Source organism: Erpetoichthys calabaricus, chromosome 13, assembly GCF_900747795.2.
Source record: "Erpetoichthys calabaricus chromosome 13, fErpCal1.3, whole genome shotgun sequence".
Lineage (NCBI taxonomy): Eukaryota > Metazoa > Chordata > Cladistia > Polypteriformes > Polypteridae > Erpetoichthys > Erpetoichthys calabaricus.
This window is the reverse complement of record NC_041406.2, coordinates 132882511-132898770: the sequence shown is the minus strand read 5'-3', so window position 1 is coordinate 132898770 and position 16260 is coordinate 132882511. Positions and strand designations below refer to the sequence as shown.

Sequence of the window (16260 nt, the reverse complement as noted above, 5' to 3'; positions counted from 1 at the left end):
TCATTTCCAACACTCTGTCCTTCATGGCTGGTATTGGAGATCGGGACACACCGGCTTAAATTAATTTGTCAGTTATGTCTGCTTCATCTACCATGTAAGATCCTGGTGTTTTTGAGCAAAGCAGAGGTGAGTTGATGTTTAATCTTGAGTCTGAAATCGATAATGGGACTGGCAGCCTTGAAGTCTCTAGCCAGCTGGTCAATTTGTTAGCGTCAAACTCGTAGCTGACATTTCAGCATGAAGTTTTTTCATTAAGCTGCATCACTGACTTTGCACACTACGGTTTAGCATCCAAAGGACTTTTGGGGCCATGATTTCAACATAAAACTTGATATTTTAAGCAAAACAATGAAAATATGCAGCAAATGCAAGGGGAGATCTTTAAGCTACGATAGTAGGATGAACAAGACCAATGAAGCTTCTAGTCAGATACCTCTTATTTTTTTTTCTACTGTGCATAACCATGAACCTCGTGAATGTGCGAGGCTGCTAGCACAAAAGTAAAGGAATAGTGCAGATACTTAAAGTCACAAAAGGTTAAACGTACAAATGTTGAAGACTGACGGTATGGAAAGATCCTCTTAATGCATTTGGTGTTTTAATTATATCTCAGGGCTTGGCAAGACTATTGTGGCCAAAAACTTGATGTGTGAGGCAGCAGTACTAACCACTGAGCCACTGTGCTTTAAACAACAAAAGACACAAAATGATAACCACATTCAAAATTTTTGTCTCAGTGTGCCACAAAGCAAATTTTAAGGAAGAAAGTTGCAGAACAAGGTCATTGGCATATATAGTCATGAACACAAATGGGTTAATCAAGTATAGCGATACCACTTTTGTTTGTCATGATGATGTAATTGATTTAACCCTCTTATTTACTTATTTACAGTGTAAAAATACAACTCAAAAATTTAAACCATTTCTGAAAGAAAATCTTCCTAAAAGATATCACTATGCTAACAGCAGGAGGATTGAAGATGTTAATTTGGTCATCGATGCACAGTGGTTGCTGTCAAGGTTAGCCTTATTTTTTAAGACTGAATTAATTTCAATGTATTTTTGTATTCATTCATTCAGCATTTATACATTACTGGTGTTTTACTTATGTTTAAGTTTAAAAATTTTAACCGGTTTATTTTAAAATGCAGAAATAGGTTAAAAATTGCCAAACATATGTGTGTGTGTGCATGTGCACAAGTGTGTGTGTGTATGTATAAGCACATTTTGCTTTAGTTACAGCAGCAAGTCAGTTTACTAGGTTCTTAACTACTTTTATCCCGTTCTTCCTGTCCAGGCATTGTCAAATTCTGAAGGAATTTCTTGTGCACAAAGCACTATAGTTGGGTCCGCAATGTTTAGGTAGAATTCTTGGTCAACACTCTGATTGTGCCAGTCCTTTTTTCCCCTTGGTTGATCTGGCTTTGTCAAGATGAAATGTAAAACAAGTCTTTAACTACAACTTCCCACTAGAGAGCAGCAGGTTTTGTATGTTAATTTGTTGCTATTCAAATCCCCATCTAACTTGACCAGAGCCTCTATCCCCACTGAATAGAAGTAGCCTCATATTATTCTGGTGTCACCACCATGCTTGACTATGGTACTGAACTCTTTGATTAATGAGTTGTATTGGCTGTGCACAGGAAATTCCCTCATAATTTCTTCTTATGACGTCTACCTTGGACTCACCAGATGATAAGACATTCCCCTCCAGTGATTTTGGAGTTCTCAATGTGTCGTCTTGAAAAGAATTCCATCTTGCAACCCTGCTCCACAGCTCAGACTGGGAGAATAGACTAAGTGGCTGTAATATTCATAGAATGGCCAGTTACTCTAATTCATTTCTTGTTACATCTTACCTGAAGAAGGGACCTCAGTTGCCTTGAAAGCTTGTATATTATAATTGGTTTGGTTAACCAATAAAAGGTGTCATTTTGCTTGACTTCTCATTGTATCCATAATGGCTAACATGACACAACACCCTATTTAATAAATAGAACTAAATGTTAGTGGTTACAATTTTTCCAAAAAGCAAACAAAACTTCAAAATACTCAATGACATTATGGAAAAAATACTAATAATGTGATTTATTTGGATCAAATTTAATATAATATATGTGGCCGTTGAGGTTTTTTCTGCGTAAGGTAAGCAGTAGAAAGAAGGCCAAAATGTGAGGTTTTAAAAAAAGCTTTTCTTGTTTTAATGTTTTTGTATTAGTATTAATAACGGACATCTGTTTTTTTGCCATTTTTTAGGAAAATAGGCTCCTATACATTTTGTAACGGAGGAAACCATGGATACGACAACGATCATTTTAGCATGCAGGTAAAACGGCATACAATAAGTTAAAGTTGTTTTATTTACAGATTTCAGACTTTTGGGTCCATTATTTTGATGACTTCTCTTAAGTTGGTAATTGAGTTCTCAATTGATTCATCACAATATCAAATCAAAAGACTCATGCAATAAACAAAACATATAAGAAAAAATCTTTTTATCTTACATACTATAGTCAAGAAGGAGATTTTTAAAAGCTCGATGTAGTACCAGGTACACAAAATGTATTTGTCTCTGCCACACAGATAATACTTATATTTTTGTTTTTGTAATATTAGCTAAATGTTGTTACTGTATCTTCTGAGGAAGTGGTTGGTGAGCCTTCTTAAATGGCAGCTGAGATGTGTTGTGTTAGGTCATCAATGACAGTGACCCAGTTCACAGTGTTCAGTTTGTTGTCCTTCTCCTGGTTCCTGAAGTTTATGACCAGCAGTTTAGTTTTATTGACTTTAATAGAAAGTTTATTGTCCCAGCACGACTGTTTCAGGAGACAGATCTCTTCTCCATAAGCAAACTTATGGTTGTTGGTGATGACGCATAAGATGGTGGCATCGCTAGTAAATGTAACAATGGAATTAGAGCTGTGTCTGGATACAGTCAGAAGAGAACAGTGAATTAATCATGGAATTCAGCACACTAACGTTCGTGGTGCCTGTGTTAAGAGTTAGTGTGGAAGAAGCAATAAAGATGCCAGTCTGTAAATGTTGGAGTCTGCTGTTAAGGAAGTTCAAAATATAATTGCACAGAATGGCATTAAGTCTCATTTCAAGGATCTTAGTTGTCCGTCTTGATAGAATCACAGTGTTAACTGGCTTTTGTATATACACAGTAGTCTGGCATTGCATTTTTGCTGTCCAGGTGTGCCAGGATGGCATGGAGTGCAATTAATATGGCATCCTCAATGAGCCTTTTGTGGCAAAAGGCAGACTGAAAGTGGTCCAGACCTTCTGAAACATCAAATAATATTGTATGCATTCTAATGCCAGCCTTTACTAAAAATGTTTCATTGCAGTGGGCCTGGATATTTTGTTACTGGAATAATTGTTATTTTGGATAATTTTGGAACTATGGATCCCTCCTTACATTGTTCATTCAAACAGAAAATTAAATCTTGTGATACCATTGAAGTTTGTGATTAAAGAACTTTAGTGTTATAATCAAAGTGAGCATGGAAAGTGTTCACTTGTCATAGAAATTATACTTGTAGATGTTTTTCAATTCGAATTTGGTTTATAATCTTTAAGCATTTGTGTACATATACGCATACCCACATGCTACCTACTATACATCACTGGTGATCTTATATTCAGTTTCCAAATTACTCCAGAGCTTGCATTTGTACTTCTTGCATGTTTCAATATCAGTGACTTGAAATGCATTGGTAGATCTGTAAAGTAAGGTTTTGGTGAATTTCATCAAACATGAAAGTAGAGAAAAGCCAAGCAAAATGACACCTTTTATTGGCTAACTAAAAAGATTACAATATGCAAGCTTCATCTTGCCTGAAGAAGGGGCCTGAGTTGCCTCGAAAGCTTGCATATTGTAATCTTTTTAGTTAGCCAATAAAAGGTGTCATTTTGCTTGGCTTTTCTCTACATTCATAATGGCTAACACGGTACAACACCCTAGTACTACATCAAACATGAAATAAATTACTGGATCTGAAAAATTGCAGTAGAAAAAAAAGTAGATTTGTACCATCAAATTCTAATAATCATAACAATAGTATTCTTTATTATAATATGAAAGCATTCAATATCTTGGAAACGGTCCAGGAGATGCTGATCTCCATGTGTGTTACACAATAGGCTGTATGGAGAGTAATGTAAACTCTGGTGCTCCACTGACCATACCACCCTTGTGTCAGAGGTTCCCTTTGATGACAGTCAATACAATAAAGAGAGGTAGTTTGTATTCCCCATTATTCTTCCCCCAACCCCTGTGGTCCTCGTCGACATGATGATATTTACTCAGAAAATTGACGACCCTTGTAGAAATGCATTAATACATTTTATGCATTGCATCCAATACTTTTCTCTGAAATGAAATAATTAGCAGTTCTGTTAGGTGACTTGTTCCTCTTTTGCATCCCATCTAATTTTATTCATATAAAATAAAAATATGTTAATGAACACAACTATGATTCACTCATATCCTAAGGATGCCAATCCTTTTTCATGCTTAGCCACCTAAAAAGTACTAACCAAGACAGTTCAAATATCCACAGACCTTTTGTATGTGTTTACCTAAAAATTCTAAAAAATAAAAAAAGTCAGTGTTTACAAAATGTAATTCCTTCTCCTATTAAAATATTCAAGAGCTATAAAATCCACTGTCCACAGAATGGGCATAAAGAAGCAAGCACCACATAATGCAAGTAAATTGCAGAGCACAGTTTCATACCAATGTAATTCTGAGTCACAAGTCAAATGAACTGGATCTCTTTGGACACTGGTTGAACATGCAGACGTAAACAGAGAGGGTATCTTAGGCAGAGGAATCAGTCCAACACTGGCACATGCCAACGAAGACCTCTTCTACAATGTCCACCCTTTTTACTATGACTGATTTTTTTATCATAAAAAATGGATTTTTCTTAGCATCTAGTGTTTCTGACTTCTTTTCTTTTTGATTACAGGCAATGTTTTTAGCATATGGACCAAAATTTTTCTTTAAATCTAAAATTGAACCATTTTCCAATGTGCAGTTATATAATGTTTTATGCGGTAAGTGTTTTGGCATATTCTTTATAAGCAAAAGATACTAAACCTGAGAATGGGTCTTGATTCTGAGTATCAGTCTACAGAATGAAATTAATTATGCTATTTAGACAATTGAATATTTCCCGTGTTTTATTTCACCAGTTTCTGAAACAAAGTTTTAAGCAATGTTATACGTGATGTTAGATGCACATATTGATTATGTTATTTATTTTTCTGATAGGTTTGCTTTTTAGTGGATATGTATGGCATGCATTTGCATTCTGGAACAGTAAATACATTTGCTGATTTTAAAAACATTTATAGTCTTTTCCCCTTCTGACAGTTTACACCGAATAGAATTTCAGGCTCTTCAGTTACTAGTGGAGACTCTGCCAGGCTTATCAGGCTTCAGGCTTATGCTCTAGTCTTTGGCATATGCCCCTTTTGATTCATTCAGCCAATCTTCATGCCTGTATATATGTCTATACACTTGCTTCTTATATAGGATATATAGGAGAGAAGATAGACGACTGACTTCAATGAAACCTTTGAGCTGTATACTGTTATAAACAAACTGAAAGTCTGCACCTGATTATTGTGAGAAAATGAAACCAGAAGTTAAGGAACTGGGAATTTTGAAAGGGGTAGGCAGTCTCAGAATCAAAGAATAAGCAAACCTAGTGTTTGGGGAGCAAGAGAGGAAAAATCAGAGTCTGATGATTCAAGTAGACGATCTGAAGCCAAACCAACAAGAACAGAGACATATCACAATAAACTTGATGATACATATCAAAGGTTGATTCTTTTGAAATTATCCCAAGACTAGGATAGTGAGCAACCAGAATTACCATCCTAAGTAGATGCTTGGTGATGGTGTCACAATTTGCACCAATGACTATCACATTGCAGCAACAAGCTTAATGGCAGATAACAACATTGCCACTGCCATTCACAAAAATATCAATACGAATGGCAAGCTTTGAGTGTCAAAACTACAGCTGACTGACATCACCATCATAACCTGAAAGCATTATACTGTAAATGATATACAAAGTAAAAATATTTATAACAAAGAACATATACTGAATTCAAAATATACATTTTGGATTTCCTTCCATCTAACTATTTTTGGCTTCCGCGAAAGAAATTCTTAATGTTGCACATTTGCTGGTAAGGCAGGTCTGAAAATCTGCTGAAGGTTAAATTAATTCACATGCTGCCATATATTTTTCATAGGTAGTGGGATATTCAATTATGGTTTACATTATTGTCCTGAAATTGCATATACAGTAGGAGAGACTGAATGTTGGAATGTCATTTCACTTAAGAAAAACACTGAAAATAATTTCATGGTATTTGATCTGTGGTAAATATGTTTTTCGAGTTTTTTACTGTGGTAAATATTTCATTGAAGCCTTTTCATAATAAGTATGCTAGTTACCATTTATTACCACTACAATATTTAGATACATTTACATTGTAGTACTGGTCACACAGGATTCCTGAGTTCAATGTCGCAAAACTCTAAATATCTTTCCATAACTCAAGCATGGGGAAAACTAAATTAGTTGTATAAAAAGAGATGCAACACGAAATGATGAAACATGTTGAGGTATACAGTAAAGTGCTGATTTTTAGTTTTTAGTAAAAAAAATATAACCTTTGCTTGACTCCAAGTGAGATATATTTCAGGTTGGTTATTCCTGATAAGAAACCAACATAAAAGATTTCAGATGCTGTATTTGGAAAGCACCTGATGATATCAAGTGTAAATATAAAACAATAGTATATATCTAATTTATGGGCATTCTTACAGTGTTTTCATTCATGGCTGCACTTTTTGTTCAAATCCAGAAAAATTAAAATAAGCATAAGCAGATCATAGAACAAATAATATAGTAAATATGAAAGATACTGTAAATGCTCTGAAATTCAATATACAGTACTTTTAGATACAGTATATACATAGAGTGGAACACTTTCTTCCAAGTTCAGGTTTACTGTAACATGTACATAGTAAAATGAAATTCTTACTTGCATGTCTTCTCAAAATACAAACGGCAACAAAAAGACAAATACATAAAAATAATAATAAATAATGGTATAGATAGAGTGCATCATACCGTATATGCAATGTCTAACATTTAAAGCTGATTGTGTGTCTGTCTAGTATGCAAATCCACACTGTTGAACCTTCTTCTTCTTCTTTGGCTGCTCCTGTTAGGGGTTACCACAGCAGATCATCTTCTTCCATATCTTTCTGTCCTCTGCATCTTGTTGCTTTACACCCATCACCTGCATGTCCTCTCTCACCACATCCATAAACCTTCTCTTAGGCCTTCCTCTTTTCCTCTTCCCTGGCAGCTCCATCCTTAGCATCCTTCTCCCAATATACTCAGCATCTCTCCTCTGCACATGTCCAAACCAACGTAATCTCACCTCTCTGATTTTGTCTCCAAACCATTCAACTTGAGCTGACCCTCTAATGTACTCATTTCTAATCCTGTCCATCTTCGTCACACCCAATGCACATCTTGGCATCTTTAACTCTGCTACCTCCAGCTCTGTCTCCTGCTTTGGACTGTTGAACCTATTTCCACTAAATTTTGCACCGATTTCTAATTATAGGGGAAGGCCATAACCTCTGCTTCATTCCAGAATTTAGTTGTTGTCCCAACCTAGGAAGCAGTGAATACTCTGGCTTGGATATGCATACTAGCTAATCTCCCCCCAATTTTGCACAGAGGGATAGGTTATATTTTGTTCCAAAAATTAAGTTAGTGCTTGCCCACAAACCAGGAAGCATCAGGTACACCTGCTAGTTAAGAACATGTGCAGTATTTATTATTATGACTGGTTATTCGGTAACCTAAAGTCAATGATGAGCTTTCTTGACAGCAGCAAAAATTTGCATTGTCCATTTACGCAAAGAAATTTAAAGCTGCTGACCATCACAGTAGAATTTCCTGTCATGTAGAACATTGTAGATGGGAGTGCTCTAAGCTTTCTGAAATCTATAATTAGTTCTTTAAGTTTGCTGACATTATACGTAAGCCTGTTGCACTGGCATCACTGTCAGCAGGTAAACATCCTTTCTGTAAACTGTAAACTGTCTAATCATTGTGGAGGAAGTACTCAAACAGTTTACTTATATAAAAATTCAAATAAATGAGTAAAAATGTACTCTAGTAAAACCTGACGTATCCAATTGACGTTTCTACTCAAGCAAAAGAAAGAAAGGACTTGCTTGAAAATATACTTAAAGTAAAAGTACTTGACAAATGTATTCCCTGATTCAGCAGTATAGTATGATGTTAGGTGTTCCTACTGAATAAATATTGTGTTAGATACATGCCAAAACAGTAAAGTTTGTGTCATTTTAATTACGAATTGTGCACACATTATGCTGATAAACATATTAGTTTAATATTATGTTTATATTATATATTCTGTTTGAAACAATTCCAATAATGACATGTACAAAATAATTAGTAAATTCTAATATAAATGTGTTGTTACTGTATTGTATTATGATGTTTTAGCTCTGAATAGAACACTTGCACCGTAAACATCTATTTTCTCACATGAATAATAATAAAACAGAAAAAGTGGAAGTCTAACATGTTGTTAAAACACAATACTCTGTGTATCCATATACCAAATATGTTTTTCAGAGCAGGGTGATGGGTCAGGTGGCGCCTGTCCCAACAACCATAGGGTGCAAGGCAAGAATGATCTCTGGACAGGATGCCATCCCTTCACTGGAATTTCATAAATGATTTAATGAAATGTAATTTTCATTTAAAGGTTTAAAATTTCGTATTATGTGGTTCACAACGATAAGCCACATGTCACTATGTAGCATTGCTGTTCACTTTCTTGATTTATACATACTGACTGACATAGGTGCAGGGGAGTGGGAGGAAAGAGGATGGGGACGGGGGTTTGTGGTAGTCCTGGTGCAATGCCAGGAGCAAAGTTGTAAGTAGAGCAGTGTTTTCCGACAGGTTTTTCTGTGCTGGCACACTTTTTGTAATCCAGAAAATCCCAAGGCACACCACAATTCTACCGACCCCAAAAGCATTAAATCTCTTAGACGAGCAAAACTGTCCAAAGCTGCTAGGAGATTGCCGTTCGCATACACAGCACTTGCTTAGAGTAAAATTTTCAATTGTTGATAATGATAAACAACTGAGGATAGTATTTGCAGAGTTTTAACACACATTTCAATGTACGCCCATTTAAGAGATGCTTATTCTTTCAGTTAAATCAGTCTTTAGCAGTGCATTCAATGTCAACAGTCATTTAGATTGTTTAAAGTTTACTATGACACGTCTTTGTCTCATATGCTACGCCAATTTGATAATTAATACATTGGCCTTGTTTTTTTATTGCCTTCTTTTCAACTTACCTTTTAGGAAGGTATTCATATTCAGGTTGTGCTTGCTCAAGTAGTAGTTTGTTAAAAGCTCAGGTTTAAGGTCAATGTTTCAGTTTAAACTGTGCCATTAATTTTTTAAATTCCTTTGTGTTGTCTCTACATTAATTTTGAGATTCAGTGTGTATTTACTTCATGACTTATGTATTAATTTTATAATTACACATTTTAATTTTAGACACGATTAATTACATACAATTATTCGTTTAATTAGTTACGTTTTTTTAATCAATTCCCAGCCTTAGAAACAGTGTTTTTTAGCTGGTCATATATGGTGCACACTAGACCTCCCCTTTCAAACTACTGCTTTTGAGTCTTTTCTCAGCTAATTTTAATTAACTTTTTATACACTAAGGGTTTTTAGCATTATGAAATTATATTCTTATAAATAAATGGGTATTACTCTGCTTATGTAATAAAAGGAGCTGCAAATGGGGGGTTCCTTGGGGGATCGGGGTTGAGCATGAATTAAAATGGGATAAAAAAATATCACATAGCACAGTTAACCCCTTTGGTGGTGGGGGACATGTGTATGTGTTCAGGGGATTCTACTGTGAATGAGTCACTAGTTAAAACGCCATCTTTTCTCTTATGAGTGTACAGTGGCATTTGATCTCACATGAACTTTGAGAGGCACAAGTACAGTGTAATGATACTGACTGGTATGCTAAGAACCACTGCCTGTACTCTAAGTTGAAAAATGAAAGAGCATTGCTTAGTAAACTACCTTAGTGAGAACATGCTGCATACAGCGTCTAGATATGGTCATTGGATCCGTGACACTTGAACAGTAAAACTGCATGCTGCCACACTTTGGAGTTTGCCTAGCATCAAGTCCTTCATCATTTTTAACAGAGTCAAAACTGTGATCAGAATCTTACTTAAGCTTTGTACATAACAACACGTAAAGATGAGGAAGCCATTTATTTCCTGTCCACAGCTGTGACATGTAATATCAATGGCTAATCATAGACAACTATACATCATTAGAATGGGCCGAAACTCTGCTATCCAATTGTAATGAGACTTTCACTGTTTATGGCTTGAAGTAGGTGGGATTTGATAAAAGTAGATTCACTCGGTTGTGGTGTGCTGCTCACCTTGAGGTATATATGTGCAAATATATATTTTAATAATGAAACAGAGCAGACAACATGGAAAGTTAAAATTTATTTGAAAGAAGAGACCATCAAGTATGTTAAAATGCCATTATTGCTTTTGATTTACTTGTGGGTTTACTGCAGCGTACATAAACAACTTTGACACAGAACTGTGTCCCGCTGGTGGGATACCTCATGCGTAAATAGTTAAATCTCTGGATTTACATCCATTTGCATGCAACTGATCCACTATATTTTTGGTTTTTAAATAGCCATGCTTAAGATTTAAAAATCTTAAAATTAATTCTAGTTATTTGCATTGTGGAACATTGACCTTATCAGTGGTAACTGTACCCACTTCATTTGGAATGCACTTGCACTTGGAGTATAACAATGAGAATTGCATAAACTAAATTGAATTGGGGATTAAAGCATGTAGAAGTACATCTGTATGAGAATAACACATTAAATAAATGATTTCATAAGGTACTGGAGAGGTAAAGCTTTTTGTTACAGTGCTTTTCGACTTTAGTCCTCAGAGTCCCCCATGGCTGCAATTTTTTTCTTAACTAAATCAGTGAGCTATTTGGCATTTAATTGATTTTCTTGTTTAATTAGATGATCTTTTTTCCCTTCTCTCTTTCTTTCATCCAGAAAAGTGCTGTAATGTGAGAATCACATTCATAAGGAATATTTCTAATTTTTGTCCTATCTTTAAATGTTTATATGTTTTGTCATTTTCTTCTAATACACTATTTTTTTTGTTTATTAGTAAATAATGGGTTAAATATGTATAACACTTTAAAAAAAATAGGAAGCAAAAAGAATGAATTTGTCCTGATCCACTCAATAAAAATTTATCGTAATCAGTTTCTAGTCTATGGAGTTATATATTAAACATGGAAACTTATTAATAATAGCTTCATTAATTAAGGTTGGAGTTCAATTTAAAGAAAAAATTGGTTGGGGTGAAAATTTACAACCTGAACTTGAGAAACCCTGTTTTATTAGATAGCTGCCTGAACATATGATGTGAGATAATATTTTTAAATGTTTTTGTACTTCCTGTTTTGCTTTCTGTCTTTCTTAATTAACCCTTTCATCATTTTTCTTAACAGATTTGCTTGAAATCCATCCAGCTCCTAACAACGGTACCCATGGTAGTATGAACCACATGCTGAGAAAACCATTTTATAATCCAAATTTGCCTCAAGAGATGTCCCAACCTGAAAAATGCCCTCTGAAATTCCTGAATCCAAGTGATAACCTGACATGTTCATGCAACTCCACGGTATAATGTTTTATTGAACTGTTGCCAACATTCTTAAGATTAACATTTGATATATTTTACATTTTCAAGCCTGAAAATTGGACAAACCTAGCATTACCTGGGTAAAGCTTGCATTATCCAAAAGACTTGGGTAAAGCTGGAATAAAATATGACCTTCCAACTGTACAGAGGTAACCTTGGGTGTACCCAACTCCAACTGGTTAAAGATGAATTTTGAATAATTTAACCGGTGGGCAGGTCACACTTTTACTCAGGTAATACTAGGTTTATCCAGGTCTTTTGGATAATGCAAGCATTATTCAGGTAATGCTAAGTTTATCCAATTTCTGGCTCTACCTGTAACATGTACAGTAGATAATGTTTAGAAAGCTGCACACATTAAACTGTCTGCACAATGTTTCTATAAAATAATTTTACAACGAACACCAGCCAGTGTCTTTTAAACTTGTCATATAGCATATTTCATTTTGGATGATAATTTATAGTTTTGGCATCTTTTTTTTCAGCGCTTGGCAGTTTTATTATTCCTTGACAGAGCATGCCTCAGAGAAGCTCAAATTCCTAAAGTTATATTTTTGATGTACACATATTAGTAAAGAGAAGAGGAAACAAGTCAACTTGGAGTCAACCTGTAATGAGTTGGGTTCTATCATTTGCTTTGAAAGTAGGTTCCACACCAATGAGAAGCCACTGTCTCAAAAGTGGAAATCATGGCCAGAAATCCAAATTGTAAGCAAAAAACAGTAGTTTAAGTCTTAGATATGTAACACGTCTATATACCATCTGATGGTAAAAATTAGCTAACAAAAATGCCACAAGCTATGAAGTAACATACTCTAAATCAGTAGCATCGCTACTTCTTCCCATTCTTAGACATTTAAATTCTTATTTGTGTCTTCTAGTCTCTGTCAAGTGCCTTTGGGATTTGGGGACCATACTCAGTTAATGTGAAACTTTAAAATAATTGCTTACAAAGGATTGTCAACCAATAAATATAATCTTTCATATTCCATTACATTTGTTTACATTTTTCTAGTTCATTACAATTTTAATATAGCAGGCTTTAAATCAAATATGCATATGTCCATGCTCTGTATAACTGAAGAATTTCGCAGCAAGCATAACCATTTACACCAATAAGCCACAACATTAAAATCCTTTGCCTAAAATTGTGTGGGTCTCTCTCATGCCACCAAAACAGCTCTGACCCGTTGAGGCATGCTCTCCACAAGACCTTTGAAGATGTCCTGTGGTATCTGGCACCAAGACATTAGCAACAGATCCTTTAAATCCTGTAATTTGTATGGATCAGACTTTCTAGCAAATCCCACAGATGCTCAATTAGATCAACACCTTGATCTCTTTGCCATGTTCCTTATACCATTCCTGAACAATTTTTTCAGGTTGAAGGGCGCATTAGTCATGATGAAAGAGGCCACTGCCATCATGACTACCATTGCCAGAAGGGGCACAAATGGTCTGCAACAATCCTTAGATAGGTGATATATGTCAAAGTAACATCCATTAGGTTTCTCTCCAGAACCCTGCTCACAGCATCACACTGCCTCCACCAGCTTGTCATCTCCCATAGTGTATCCTGCTGTCATCTCTTCCCCAGGTAAATGATGCACATGCACCCATCTATCCACATGATATAAAGGAAAACATGATTTATAAGACCAGGCCACCTTCTTCCACTACTCCATGGTCCTGTTCTGACACTCGCATGCCCATTGTTTGCACTTTTGGCCATGAACAGGGGTCAGTATATGCAGTTCTGACCAGTCTAAGACTATTCTGCTCCATATGCAGCAAGCTGCAATGCAGTATTTGTTCTGACACCTTTCCTTCATGGCCATGATTAATTTCTTGCAATTTTTGGTACAGTAGCTCCTCTGTGAAAGTGGAGCAGATGGGCTACTATTTGCTCCCCTCACACATCAGTAAGCCTTGGATGACCATAAGCCTGTCCTTCCTTGGACCACTTTTGGTAGGTAGTAACCACTGCATACCTGGAACACCACACAGGATGTGCTGTTTTGGAGATGTTCATCTAACCCTCACAATTTCACCCTTGTCAAAGTCTCTCACATCCTTACACTTATCTATTTTTCCTGCTTCCAACACATAACCTTCAAGAAATGTTTGTTCACTTTGTGCTTAATATATTTCACCTCTTGACAGATTATCTCTGTAATGAGATAATCAACATTATACACTGTTCACTTAACTTGTCAGTGGTTTTAATGTTGTGGGTGATTGGTGTATTAGCTCCCTTTTTTCCTCTATCAGTAAGAATTATTTTGGAACAATTTAATAAAGGCAGAATGAAAGCTATAAAAGGGAAGAGATCAGTTGGTTTGGGCTTCCATATGAATCACAAAAGCCTTATTCCATTAAGAAATTTACTGGTGAGACACTAAATGGTTTATCATTGCTTATTTATAATCTGGTATGATAAATAACACAATTCTGCCAGAACCCCATTCCATTTTGGCCAGTTGTAAAAATTCTGGCCCAGTTATCTAAGTACAATAGATTTAGAAAAATGTAATTCATTTCACAAGGAGTGACTCAAAAATGTGTTGATATGTGTCAAATGAATTGTTAAGAGTTTTACTGTTATAATGCAGACATTATAATATTTGAATTTTAAGGATACTTTAAAAGCAGTAATTAAGCATAAATCTCATACAAAGATAAAAAGTACCGTTGCTTTTGAAATGCAGGGTAAACAGATAAAGCCATATGCAGCAAGAGGATGTGCAAGTTCTTCAAATGACAAGTTTCTGTTGTTTGAAGGTATTATATGATCTAATGAATGATAAAAATGCAAAAGGGTACCTCTTTCATCAAATGTAAGACTAACCTTGTCCTGCCCTAAGTAAAAGGGTGTCTTTACTGTATAATATGGCATGTGGCAAGTGGTTAGCGGCTGTTCCTCTTTAATATGAAAACTAAAAGTTTTAACATCATTTTTTTTTTTGGAAATTTCACATTTGATTCCATCTGTGTAAAGTATGACTAGCATTCTAACTATAACCCCAATTCTGTGCATTCACTTCAGTGATATAAACATAAACATATCAGTTGATATATATATATATACTGTAGCTTAGCTTGAAGCAAGGGCCATATTAATGCAGTTTGCCTTAATGATGGTTCAGTTGGTAAAGATGTCATCACCAAGTTGCACTTGTTTTATTTTATTTTAATTTGGTGAATACTGTGTAATTCACCTGGGCTTGAAGTCTTGAAGTAATAGTGCAACTATCAGTAATAATACTATTATTTATTTTATTGTTATTATTTATTAGTTTAAATATTATGCAGTTTAATGATGGTAAAGCTGTTTAAAAAGCCACTTTAACATGTCAGTGGACAGAGATTGTTAACATTAACAGAAAGTGTAGTTGGTTTACAAAAAATATTTGCTATTTATTCATTTTCTAAGACATGTTCAGTGCAATACAACTTTTGACAAACACCTCTGGGTATTTTACTAAGTCTAAATGCCTCTTTGGATGGTTGAAAATCTGTTGCCAAAATTATAGTTTAAGTAGTTTGAAAATTTGTTCAATAAAAAGGTTCTATATTTTGACTGCAACTATCATGCAATGTGATTCCTTCTCTTCATTAGTGCCACCTCACTTTATAGGGCCATGCAAACCTGTATCAATACTTGTGTGCACATTAAAATATTTTCTTAGTACAATGTACAATGCTCATGACAGTGGAATAGATTATTCTTAGCCAGTCTACTGCAGTAATTGCAGTTGAAAATGTGGTTAACATCCACTCATGCACGGGAAAAAAATACCGTTGAATACCGTGAAACCGTTATAATTTAGAAAAATACCGTGATATAGAATTTTGGTCATACCGCCCACCCCTACTGGGAGCCCTCCAATCGTTTCTCGAAGGTGGAGAACGAGTCAACATCATGACAAACAAACTCATTGCGGAGAACTTCAGGAATCACCACCAGTATCACATAACTGACTACTTTCTCCACAATCCGCTAGATCGAGTCCCCCACAAACCAGCTGTGAACGAGATGAATTAAATCCTGCAACTGAACACGAACAGGGAGATCCAGGTCCAGTTTCCATTGGCAAAGTGCAGAACCTTTAGCCAGACCCAGAACATTCACATCGTCTGGAGGATCCATCTGTGCAACTACTCCTGGTACCACTTGTCACACTTGGGTCACAGAATTGCACAGAAGCACAGGAGATTGTAGAGACAGGAACTTTATTCAAACACTTCAAACAAACATGTCTCTTTCAGAAGTAAAACGAGCTCAGTATGCAGTTAGTTCACAATTAAAGAATAGACAAACATAATAGGGGAGCACAATGGGAGTGGGAACCCCAACAGGAGCAGAGGAT

At 35.5% G+C, this 16260-nt stretch overlaps 1 protein-coding gene across 1 annotated transcript in view; it reads left to right on the top strand.

Annotated features, from left to right (window-relative positions):
* LOC114663832 (ectonucleotide pyrophosphatase/phosphodiesterase family member 3-like) overlaps nucleotides 1-16260 on the top strand; it is a 196643-nt gene that overhangs the window by 116466 nt on the left and 63917 nt on the right. Inside the window, exons 15-18 of the mRNA XM_051935499.1 lie at nucleotides 893-1020; nucleotides 2257-2326; nucleotides 4977-5064; nucleotides 11697-11869. Of these exons, the coding sequence (XP_051791459.1) occupies nucleotides 893-1020; nucleotides 2257-2326; nucleotides 4977-5064; nucleotides 11697-11869 (459 nt within the window). The remainder of the gene's footprint in view (nucleotides 1-892; nucleotides 1021-2256; nucleotides 2327-4976; nucleotides 5065-11696; nucleotides 11870-16260) is intronic.